Source organism: Cheilinus undulatus, linkage group 13, assembly GCF_018320785.1.
Source record: "Cheilinus undulatus linkage group 13, ASM1832078v1, whole genome shotgun sequence".
In the NCBI taxonomy this organism is placed as follows: domain Eukaryota; kingdom Metazoa; phylum Chordata; class Actinopteri; order Labriformes; family Labridae; genus Cheilinus; species Cheilinus undulatus.
In genome coordinates this window covers 41,681,800-41,694,908 of record NC_054877.1, presented here as the reverse complement: position 1 = coordinate 41,694,908, position 13,109 = coordinate 41,681,800, and the positions used below count along the sequence as shown (strand labels likewise).

General features: G+C 39.4%; 1 protein-coding gene across 2 annotated transcripts in view; it reads right to left on the bottom strand.

The window, feature by feature from the left end:
- The window catches only part of LOC121520158 (vasoactive intestinal polypeptide receptor-like), a 48,299-nt gene extending 40,662 nt beyond the window's left edge, over positions 1 to 7,637 (bottom strand). For both annotated transcript variants that reach the window (XM_041803495.1, XM_041803497.1), the window contains exons 1-3: positions 7,466 to 7,637; positions 5,968 to 6,061; positions 554 to 667 (exon numbers count right to left, since the gene is read on the bottom strand). In XM_041803495.1, the coding sequence (XP_041659429.1) occupies positions 554 to 667; positions 5,968 to 6,061; positions 7,466 to 7,525 (268 nt within the window). In that variant the 5' untranslated portion in view covers positions 7,526 to 7,637. The remainder of the gene's footprint in view (positions 1 to 553; positions 668 to 5,967; positions 6,062 to 7,465) is intronic.
- Between the last annotated feature and the right edge of the window lie 5,472 nt (positions 7,638 to 13,109).

Here is a 13,109-nt window from a genome sequence, read left to right as displayed (position 1 = left end):
AAAACCCTCCAATGAGACTGAGTTAAAACAATTCTGCAGAGAAGATGGGACAAAATTCCTCCACAGTGATGTGAAAGACTCATTGCCAGTTCTTGCAAATGCTTACAGACAGTTGTTGCAACCAAGGATGGCACAATCAGTTGTCACCAGTAGGCATACATGCAATTTCACTCTACTTCTGGTTATAACATAAATTTGATTGTTTTTACAAAAAAACTGACTGAAATATGAGACATAGAGGAAATAGAACAAATAGATGTATATCTATTGAGAGCTTTCATGCTTTGTCGACTTTTTGCTACCATTTATTTTCAAGTCTCACATTTGTGACCCACTGAAAACAATCTGGCGACCAACTTTTAGGTCTTGACTCACCAGCTGGGAACCACTGCTGTAGAATAAAGCAAGAGACTGATGCACAACTTATCTGTCTAAATGCTTCCGTCAGTAAACCCACAAGGCTTCTGTGATTGCTGACTCATGTGAAGATCGCACTGATATGGTGACTTGTTGACCTTTTTCTTTTCTCAAACACAATAAAACTGTTTCTTACGTGTCGTTGCGTCCCTGGAGAAGTAGAAGAGATACTTGGGGCAGGGAATGGTCACCACCTCTCCAACATCAGCACTGGGCCAACAGGTGATTTTATCCCACATGCCACTGCAGCCTGTCAGACACAGAGAGGGGCAAAATATATCAGACACAAGCATCAGTCATACAGAGATAAAAGGAGAAGAACATTGAATTGGTATTATTTCAGAAACTGTGTGAGGTGATTCCTTTCAGTGACAAACAGAAACCTCCTCCAGGAGAAGGTCGAACTCTGGAGTTCCCATGGCAGCAGAAACGTGAGTCAGCTGGCGTTAGAGCAAAAACAGTGAATGACCCGAGTTAACACGCTGGCAATCTGACTAATACAACAGTTTCCCTTGTTACAAACTGCTCTTTAATTCAAGAAAGCACTGCAACAGGAATCAGGTCACTTTTAAACCTCACACCTGTTCATGATGAATTATTTATTTACCACCTGTATTTGCATCATCACCTGAGGATTTGGCTCCATTTAAATCCATTCACACCTAAAGGCAGCAAAGTGTTGACTACATGTAAAAGATAATGTCATGATTACTTTTTTTATCCTGTGAAGGTAAACAAACTCGTGTTACCAGCAGCAGTGTTTAGTGGAGTGTCAGTTATACACAGAGGAGATAGAGACCCAATACACTACAATTATCCATCAGTAGATCTTTATTATAACAATGCTGCTGGTCTAACACAACACACTGACCATAATAAAACTCCAGCTTCATCAAAACTTATATCACAGTACAAATCAGGGTGAGTTTGAACCACAGCTGTGTATTCAATTTACTTCTTGTACTGCATTTATTAGGGGCTCGGGGCAACGACACGAGCCACTCTCTTCCTCATAGCAAAGCTATGGGAGGAGAGTCTGAATATTTTTTGTCATTGCACTCAAATTATTTGACATCCATTCATCCATTTTCTATACCACTTATCCGATTCGGGGTCGTGGGGGGGCTGGAGCCTATCCCAGCAGTCATTAAGCGAGAGGCGGGGTACACCCTGGTCTGGTGGCCAGCAAATCGCAGGGCTGACATAGACAGAAATACAACTAGGGCCCTATGAAATCCGTTTTATTTTTTGCCAGATTCTGTTAAAAATTTTGGAATTCCATTTTTTAACATTTCCACTAATTTTACCATAAAAATAGAGTGTCCTGCTTATGTAAATGAATAAAATGTTCACTAATTAAATAGAAATAACCTTAAATTTATTGAAAAAGGGCCACAGTTGGCCCAGGAGCCATTGTTTGGATAACCCTGAAATAAAATAAACATAACTAGTGTAACAGTCAGATATTTCCAACATTTTAAGACCTATCCACATGTATAATCACACTGGGTCCTAACTGATGTTTATAATGTAACTGAAGAAATCCTTCTGTTCTCTCAAACACAGAGTGATAGTAACTTAATAAGAAGGTCACATTAAAGTTAAATGGTTAAAAGAAAACCTGTTACCTAAACTTTTCTTAACTCTCACAGTCTGTAACAGTCCATGCAGGGTTAATGATAGAGATGAAAAAGGCAGCTCCCCCACCCAGACTCTCAGCCCCTCTAGCTTTTTTACATCATACCAACATCATCAGTCCCCCTCATCCATCCAGACTCAGCCAGCTCCCTCCCACAGCCTCACCTCCTCTGGGTTCTTACCATAGCCGGCTCTTGATAATCTCTCTCCTTTATCCATTCAACCTAAACCTGCTCCAATCCAACTCACACCAGTCCCACTACAGGTTTTACTATCACAGACCTTTGCTCGTTCACCCCTCTACTCGACTCTTTCTTCCTCCTTTACCCCTTTTGTCCCTTCCTCCATTACTGAATCCTCACTATAAACCCTACAATACTTCATCCTTCAACCCCTGACCCTCTACCCTTCATCCCTAAATCCCACAACCCTTACCTTTATCTCTTCCTTTTAAACTTTTTATCTATTTATTTAAATGTATTTAACCAGGAAAACCTCATTGAGTTGAACAATCTCATTGTTACGGCCACAGCTGCATCTCCTTTCCAGTGTGGAACTATTTTCTCCTGTAGAGAGTCTTTTCATGTGTTTGTGTGTGTTGCCTCCTCCAGGCTGATTCCTGACACCTGTGCTGCTGCTGAAAGGTGAAGCTAATTGCTGAACAGCTGCAGTCACCCAATCAGCCATTCAGTGGACAGCAACAATCAGCTCAACCCTTTTACAAGCCTGAACTGCCAGCATTTGAAAGTAGTTTCCTTTGGTGTTTGAGCTCTCCACTTTGCCTCCTTTTGTTAGAATTCTGTACGTCTGTGGCCGAAACACTCATATACAAGAGTGTCCTGGCCAAGTTAGGCAACAGCACAGTTAACAAAGACACAGACATAAAAAACAGAGCAAATGAAATCACAGAAAAAAAACAAATCCTTAGTTACAGAGCCAAAAGTCATCAGCCAAAACATCTACAACCTGACGCATAAAGGCTCCTGTAGCAGATTCAAGGCTGCAGGAGCAGCAAACCCGAAAAAGAGCTTTTTTACTCATTTCAAGATGGACTTTGGGAACCGAAAGCAAAAGCAGATTTTGTGACTGACTCACAAAAGAAGATTGTAGCTTCCACATGAACAAAATCACACAACTATGATGGAAGCAGATTTGGTATAGCCTTATAAATAAGGATATACTGATTATTTAGCCTATAAGTGGTCAATGAAAGCCAACTAACTCGATCATACAGCATACAACAATGAATTAAGGTCTTAAGATTTGTTAAAACCTGTGCCCTGATATAAATAGTATCCAAAGATGTAGGGCGCTGAGAAGATGCATGTACAGAACATCACTGCGATCAATCAGAGGCATAAAAGACACAGAAACAAGTCTTTTCTTTGCATCAAAAGAAAAACAAAACATATTTCTGAATTAAAAATCCAGTCGTCGCTTTAATTTCTTTACAAGTTGCTCAACGTGAAGCTTTAAAGTCAAAGAATCATCGATGCAGAATCCAAGGTATCTATAAGACACCACAGACACAGTAACTTCACCCTGAGACATTGTGAAGGAAGTCGGGTTGAGATCCTTTTTCTCTGAGTTTGGAAACCTCATATGTTTGGTTTAGTCAGGATTCAGACACAATTCTAACTCACACAGAGTTTCGTGTACAGCAGCATTTCCTTGTCATCAGTAGCATAAACTCTTCTAAATCAATGCCTTTATTTGTTTGGTCTTTTTGAGTGAACACTGAACATTTTGTGTTTTTGATTCTCTTCTTTGAAATTCAAAACTTAAGCCCTAGAATATTATTGTGGACATCCCACAACTGTATTACTTTTAGGGGTAGGAGAAAAAATCAATACAGCATAGTATTGCAATATTTTGTCTGGTGATATATCGTATCGTCTGGTTCACCAAGTATCGATTTTTTTTCAAATTAATTGCTAATATGAACTGAAGTCTATGATAATGGAAAAATATAATCCATTGTTTGTCCAGTGAGCATACAGCAGCAGGAAGTTAGTACAAATATGGCAGCACCAGGGGAAGGACATTAGGGATGCAAGCAGGGCACGAATGAGATGGACATAAACCATGAGGTTTGCAATAATTGCTACATTAAAATAAAATACGGCAGCAATCTGACAAACGTGAGCGCAAGACTAATGCTTCATCAGCTAAAGAGTTGAAAATCGCAATATATTGCAATATATGGTATCGCAATACTCACCGTATTGCAAAATGTTTAAAATCACAATAAATTGGAATCATGACCCAAGTATCGTGATAATATTGCATCGTGGGGCCACTAGTGATTCCCACTCCTAATTACTTTTATCACTTTTCTACATATTTCATATTATTATGAGGGAAATCAAGGTCAACAAAGTGACTATAGATGTTTCCTTGTCTGTTTATGGTAAAAAATAAATAAATAAAAAAAAAATAAATTAAAAAAGAGCCTAAAAAAGTTTCCATAAAGTGCATGACCTCTGACCTGACCTCTTTTAGACCCAAGAGAAACTTCCAGCACAGGACTAGCATCAGAGTCCTGTATATGTAATAAAGGTACCAGCAGTTTTATCTTTTAATTCCAATAAGAGACCTGTAACAATCACATATATTGAATTGCTAGGTGAAGTTTAGTGATGATGAGGCTCAAAATGAAAATAAAAACTGATTGATGTCATTTAAGTTTAATAAAACCGTTATACTGTTGTGAAACTGACTAAAATCATATGTAATTCAATATTCATACACTTACTTTTCTTTATAATTCCCTCTGAAAAACTAAAAAAGTAAAAATATTATTTAAATACAAATATTTAAGCAGAAATAACGCTCAATGTAAACATAACAAATGATATTAACTACATAAGTATAATAAAATTATTATAAAGTTATCAAAATGAACAAAAGTCACATCCATTTGAATAGTCATACCTTCAAAATTTCTAGGAATTAGTCAAATTTATCATTGGATCACTGACAAACCTGTGGCAACATCTAACTACTCTTTAGACTACTATCATTCTACATTATAATGAGTTACTTGTCAAGAATATATGCTTAGTATGGTAACTATAGGAACTGGCTATCCGTCTTAATATAGACATCATTTATATCTCTAAACAGGTATATGTCTAAATATGGTTCCTCCATTTTTCGCACTAAAATTTCAGCAACTTTTAGAAAATCCTATGCAAACAACACTTATCATGACATTTAGCACTACTACTCACCTTTAGAATGTGTGATTTTCATCATCTTGTCATGGTTAGTTTTGATTTTATTGTCATTTGTTTGGACCAAAAGAGATGTCAAACTGCAGTTTGCGAGTTCTGGAGGAAACAGGAAGTTTGAGATGCTCTGGGCAACTGCTGATTGGTTGGATATTGTGACGTCATTGGTTCCACTGTATTACAGAGAGTTGATGGGCTGCCACAAAGGAAGTCTACTTAAGTGATCATGTATGGCCCCTTGCCGCATAAAGGGTTAAACCTTTTTTTTTCATTTTTAAGTTTTTCTGTATTACTTTACTTATGTTCCTTAAATGTAGTGCTGCAGCGTAAGAGCATTTTACTTCTTTTTCTGCCTTTATCAGCTGCTTCTTTCTTAAGCACAACACCAAGTTAAATCCCTTGCATGTGTAAACATACTTGGCAATGATCTTGATTTCCTCTCTCATATTGAGCCTTTGCACTTGTCAAAAGTGGAGCTGCCATCAGGGTGAAAACAGTGTTCAACCATGCAAGGTGTAATAAAGAGCCTGAGGGCAGGTTTGAGCAGCTTCTGTTGTCTTTAGAGCTCATGGCGTCACTTCAAACAAAGCCTACAGGGGAATTTAAAAATGATGGAATACAAAAGGGAATTAAAACAGGAACATAAAGGCATATCAAACACAAAAATGGAACCACTCACCTGTGGTTTTGTTCTCAATCCGAGCCAGACACATGTCCCTCTCCTTGGCGATCTCCTTCACCATGTCACACATCTGATTCTGCACCGAGAGCACCTGCAGGGAAAACAGATTACATATGTTTTCTTTACATCCCCACGGTCACAGATGATTTGTTTATTACTGAAGCGTGGATGATGCATGAGTTAAATATGTGCCTTCTATACAATCCGCACATCTACTGTCTCCACTGGGGTCTTCCTCGGAGGATGATGACATTTATCTCTCTACTTGACACAAAGACAATCAATCTTAGACTGTGACTCAGGCATCATATTCTACATTTGCATGATTCAAACATGTGGAGTGAATCTTCAGGCGAGTGCTGCTGAATCCAGGAGGGGTTTACTGGCAGACGTTGAGCAGGGGCAGATGATTTATGGCTGTTACTTCGGTGGATGAGTCTCCTGTCTGTGGGCATTAATCTGACGGCTAGTATGCAGCTATTGTTGGCCAAGAAATGAACACATATGACTGCAGCTTCTGCCCCCACGTAAGGTGATTCCTGGGTTTAAGTTATGAGAAACCCCCTCCTCAGGCTCTGGTGTTACTCTCTCTGAACTAGGCTTGGAGAGGATGTTGTCAGTGATGGATCAGCACCGCCTTTCACAGCACAAGTTGGACTATCAAGAGAAACTTCCTGCACTCCATCATCATGACGCTGATCATCACTTTCACCATCCCTGCCAGCAAAAACACCACCTCCCATCTTCTCCTCTGCTTCATTCTCACACAGAGGCTATCAAACAGTCTGCAGGAGGACAAATGGATAAACAAAAAAAAGCCAGCATGCTTTCTCTAAAGGCTCCGACCTCCAGCTGAATTCCTGCATGAATCATAACTGACATGCTTCTCTATTGGAGACAGAGGTGGATAAAGACATGTGAGGCAAAAAAAGAGGCCATCACCATGGAGTCCTGTGTGCAGAAACAAGCACCTCATGTCTCCATCTGGTAATTCACCTTAACCTCAGCTGTAAAAGGAGGTCAAGTAGGGGATAAAGACATACGAATGTCCCAGAAAACAAATCAACTTCTGGGTGCAGAATTAAATTTAAAGGCTGTGGGTTTTGCCCTCAAGGTCTGAGGAAATGGAGAAATTGTCACATAACGCAGTGAAGAGAGATTGGTGAGGACATCAAGGGAGATTTCACTCTTGATCAAAAAAAGTGTTCTCTGAAAATGTGGGTATGTATCATGGTTAAAGCCATACCAAAATAAAGCTAAATATTTCTGTATTGATGGTTAAACTCTCCTAATGCTTCTAATTGCATCATAATTTTACGCACAGCAACCAGCAGGGAGTCACGCATCCTCTCATGCTCTAAAGTCATAACAGGCAACGTTTAATATGACATATATTCATGGTTATACTTATTTTGCTAAATAATTTGCGGAAGTGGCCAATAAATGCAAAGTTTAGCCATTAAGAAGAAGTCAGAGGAGTTTATAAAATACTCACAGGTTGGAGCAACAGGCAGCAAAGCAGGATGAAGGCGCTCTTTGAAATTTCCTCCATCATATCCTTCACAAGAGTCGATTTAAGTGGAGAGAACTACTTTGCAAAACATAAAAGTGGGTAAAAGTGAAATTTAATGTGATAATATTCCGCCGTAGCGTCGTTTGGCTCTCCTCCGTGCGTTCTTGCGCACTGAGCGGACCGAATTTCTCCGCTCTTGAAATCCTCCTCCCTCCTCCCCCTCCTCCCACCAGGCTTCACCTTGAACAGCAAACAAGTAACCAATGAAAGATGTGCAGTGGACGTCATGAATGAGGGCGTCAACACGAAGCTGCACGGAAAGAAGGAAACTACTGTGTGCCCGTAAATTCTCACCAGGACACGACTGAGCCTTTGTGGAGAAGAAGCAACAATGTTATCATGCTATTGTAATGCTGGACTGTGTGCTTATGCTGCAACTGTGGGGGCAAAGTTCCGGTTCTGCAATTTGTTACATTGACTTATTGTACGAACTATGGTGGCCGTGAGGTTCAACTACAAAAACATATAACTAAATGCAAAAAAACAAAAACAAAAAAAAAAACTTAATAATAATAATAAGAAGAATAAAATACAAAACAGAAATATGTTTCATGAAACATTATTTTGTTGTCCTTTTGCTACATGAAATGTCACTAGTTTCTCTTTTTAAATAATTTTACAAAATATTGTACATGCACAAAATGCTTTTGCATTTCAATATATATTGCAGCTGGCGGCGTTTTCATGCCAACCAATTAGGGACATCCCTGTGACACTCAAGGATTGTGGGTATTGTAGTATTTTTCGGCTGGGATTGCAAATAAACTATATTTTTCTTAAATCAGATTAATATCTTAAGAACTTTTGTCTTTTAAAGGAGATTTTGCCATCATTTCACTTGCAGATAGTTTCCAGTAAGTTTAACTTGTTTACTTTCAGTAATATGGCTACCAATCTAACTGACTATGGAGAAAATTGACGGCATTTTTTACTTCCAGAACCATACTGCTGACCTCTATAAAGCATAAAACAACGTGTACACATTTGTTTGTGCGTTTGTTTGTCTCTCCTGTAGAAAAAAGGGACAGTGGCTGTGGTATCATTAAAAACACAGTATGCCCCAGTGGCGGCTGGTGAATTTTTCTCTTGGGGGGGCGCATTTAATTTACCAAACCAAAAAGCAGAGTCAGCAATGCTGGAATACAAGAATTAATGTACATTATGTTTACAACCATGTGATATGCAATTACTATATCACTACTAGGGTACACCTAAGCACTAATGTTGAGTCAAATAGTGAAGGAGCTAGGACCTGACCGGCCGGACGTATTAATAACACAGCAGTCCAACGACAGAGGACGGAGATATACGTGGTCTTTTTCACGGAGCTGGTATGAGAGGATGTCTTGGCTAACTGGATGCAGTGAGGCAGGTGCTTTATTTTGCTTCCCTTGTCTGCTTTTCCAAACCAAAGGGACTGATCAAGCGTGGATTCAGACAGGTATGGCAGATTTAAAGCATTTTTCTGAGAAAGTAAAAAGGCATGAGCAAGCTAGGAGCCATATGGAAAATGCTATGCGCCTGGGCATGTTTGGGAGAGCTTACATTGCAGCTCAGCTTGATGAAGGCTACAGGATAGGACTTCTTAAGCATAATGAGGAGGTCGACAAAAATAGGCATGTCCTGTCTAAAATAATAGACTGCATAAAGTTCTGTGGTGCCTTTGAGCTCGCCCTGAGAGGCCATGATGAGAGTGAAAGCTCAGAAAATCCAGGTGCTTTCAGAGGACTGGTGGATTTTGTAGCATCACTAGATGCAGCTGTCCATGAGCACCTTCAGACTGCGACTGTGTTTAAAGGGACATCCAGAACAGTGCAGAATGAACTCCTTGACTGCATGCTGGCAGTTTTGAGAGAGTCTATTATTGAGGAAGTTCAGTGTGCAGACTTTATATCCATCCAGGCTGATGAAACAATGGACATCTCCACTCAGTGTCAGCTTGTTCTTGTGGTCCGCTACATAGACAGAGTGAATGAAGTGCAGGAGAGATTTTTTGAGTTTATACCTCTGCAATCTGCCACAGCTGATTCCATTGCCACAGCAGTTTTGGAGAGGCTGAGCCTCATTCTCCCTGATGACCAAAAGAGCAAGCTCATCTCCCAAGCCTATGATGGTGCGAGCGTCATGAGAGGAGCCCCAGGTGGTGTCCAGAAGAAGGTGAGCGATGTGTATGTGAATGCACACTATGTCCACTGCTATGCTCATCAGCTCAACATCATCATGCAGCAGGTGACATCCCGCATCCCAAAAGTTGGTCAGTTCTTCTCAAATGCAACACCATTGTTTTCAAACTGAAATGGGACCAGCAGCATTCATAGAAGTCTCCATTTAAGGGCTCCTAAAATGCCGGAGTGGACGTCATGTACTGATGTGCAATGTGTCAGTCATATCTTGTTATTTATGATCTTGGACAGTTTGATCTATAAGCATTTTGGGTCCACAGCAAATTTCCCCAAGGGGACAATAAAGTATATTCTTTTCTATTCTACTACAAATACACATTGTCATGGTCATGGACATGACCTGAGTGTGTAGTATAGGTATTATACAGTGTTAAACATAGTAAGGTGTGATGTGAACAGTTGGACAAGACACTTTTATGTAGGTCCTGTATGATATAATCTGTCTTTTTTTATAGGTTTGTGACACAATCCTGGGCCATGCTAAGGAGAGGTTTGCCTTCACCAAACACCTAATCAGTGCTACACTGCTTGAAGGAGACAGATTCCAGGAGTACGACAGCCAGCAATGCTAAGCCGTCTCCTTGGAAGGTTGAGCCCCCTAGTGGCGCAATCTGGAACTACATCCAAAACAGGCTAGGTAGAAAAATTACAGTTAAAATGCTTCCATTCAAAGATTTTTGCATAAAATTCAACTCATTATAAACAAAATAAATGAACAAAAATTGGGATCACACATTTATGTGTGTCACATTTACTTAAAAATCCAAAATAGCTATTTCAGCTCTGTTTATCTGAGTTGACTGAACACATTTTTAGTTAACAGTTAACAGTACTCAGTCATACTGTGTCATTGTACTCAAATTATTTGACAGTCATTCTGTAACCTGCAAAGTTTTCCCAGAATGCCGTTGGGTATTTAACACTTTTGCACCATGAGTGAAGTTGCTGATGCAGTTGGAGAAGCCCCACCTGCGAGGACCAATCACTATACACAATGAATGTAAATGGAATATGATGGAGGAGGACTTTCTGGTTCAGTGTACACTTTTCTGATTTCTGTCCCATTTATTAGGCAGAACTTTTTGGTCACCGTTTCTAACCACACACCTTCCACCTCTGCTATTACCTGAGGTGCACCACAAGGTTCTATTTCAGGTCCTCTTTCATTTTTTATTTACATGCTTCCTTTAAGTTTTATCATTAAACGTCATAATCTGTATTCCCATTTTTATGCAGCTGACACAAAGACATACCTCCTGCTGATATCTGGTGATTTTACTAGCCTAGCTGCTGTTTTTAACTATCTTAAAGATATGATATATTTGATAGCCAAAAGGTTTTTTTGTTTGTTTTTTTTTAACAATTAAATGATTCAAAATCAGAAGTAATCCTATTCAACTACCCAAACCCACAAATCACTCAGATCCAAATTCCCTTGGTCCACTATCCTCAAATATCTCAACCACAGGTAGCAGTTTTGAAATAATCTTTGATGCAAACCTCATCTTTGAAAAACACATAAAAACAGTTGTACAGTCCTGCTTCATTCACATCAGAACAATCTCTGAAATCAAACCCATCCTGCCCCCTGCTGATCTGGAAAAAGTCATACCAGCCCTAATATTCTCTATTGTATCTTCCTCCTCTCTGGCATCACCAAAAAATCCCTCTCCTGCCTCCAACTGGTCCAGAACACAGCAGCCAGGCTTTTTACTGGTTTCAATAGACAGCATCACATCAGCCTTATCCTCGCTTGGTTCCACTGGTTCCCTGTCACTTTTAGAATTTATTTAAAAGGGGATATATTATGCAAAAATCACTTTTTCAGGTTTTTCTAACAAAAATATGTGCCCCTGGCCTCTCCACAATCTTCTTAAGAAACAGAAAAATCCATTCCTTCCTCCCCTCTCTTTCTCCACCTTTCAGAAAATGTGTGCTGAGACAAGCAGTTCTCAAATTTTCCCCTCATGATGTCATATGGGGAGTTAGCCCCGCCCCCAGGTTCAGTTGCCCCTCCCCACTTGGAAGAGAGTTCAGCTCTCCTCTTCTGATCTTCCTCAGATCAGTAGAGCCACACCCATTGAGCCACATCCATTTTCCTGAGAGGGGCGTGGTCAGGGGCGGAGTCAGTTAGCAACAAATAAAGCCACAGACACAAAAACAGCTCGTTCTGAGCAGAGGGTTTTTTAGACATACAACAATCCTAAACTGAAATATTTTTTCAGCAACAAATTTCACAGGCATGTTTTGGGGACCTCTGAGACCAATATGAATTTGTCTTAAACGGAAAAATATGTGACTTTTAAGATTTTACTGATCATTTTTAATGCTCTTATGGGTTTAACCCAAGGTTATATTTCTGAGATGCTGACCCCTGATGAGCCTTCATGCAGCCTTAGATCCTCAGACCAGGGGTTCCTGGTCGTTCCAAAGTCAAGACTCCAATCTAAAGGAGACAGATCTTTTGCTGTCAGGGCCGCTCGACTTTGGAAAGACCTGCCAGAGGAGATAAGGCTTGCAGATTCATTAACATCGTTTAAATCACTCCATAAAACTCACTTTGATAGGATTGCTTTTATGTAATGCTTCTTTTAACTATTTTTTAAAAAATTTCCATTACCATCTTTATATCCTCTGTTTTCAATTTGATTTATCTGCTATTAATCTTCTTAATTTTTGTTTTATTGCCACGATGTGATGTTGTTTTCTTATTTGTCATCTTTTTGTATGTGTGTGTACGGTTTTATGTTCGTATCATATTATATATTGTCTTTCCTGGATATTTATCTGGGGTAAATCCTGTACACCAACACAATGAACTTAAACGATCTTTAGAGGAGAAAATACACTGTGGAATCCTAAGTTAAGTACAAAATAACCAAAAGATAAAGATTCTTCTGTGCTCAGTGACATTCAGGAACGTTAACATCAGCTTTAGTGAGCTCACTCTCCAGATGTGGACAGAGTTTGTTTGTGTAAACTAAAACTAAGAATTCAACAGGAGCCAGCTGAAAAAGGTGCATGAGGCTTTGCAATGCCTTGAAGTGAAGTTGCTAGTTGGACTACTGCTAATATATGTGTGGTGTCTTTATTTTCAGATAGAGAATGTGTATAAAACATGGAGAAGTACTCAGAACACAGTTCACAGTTATTGATTACATATGTGGTTTGAAACCTTGGCTTGAAAAGTTATCATAATTTTTACCTCAGACACATTTGACCTTTAAACTCCTCATGTGGTTTCATTTTAAAGACAGCTGGAGGTCCAAAGAGGTAAAATAATCCAATATCTTTCAGGACAAGGATTACATATCAAAGAAATGAAAACAAATTTGTGGAGTAGAGTTGTTCTTTCTCTTCTTCTGCTTTTTTCATCATATCAT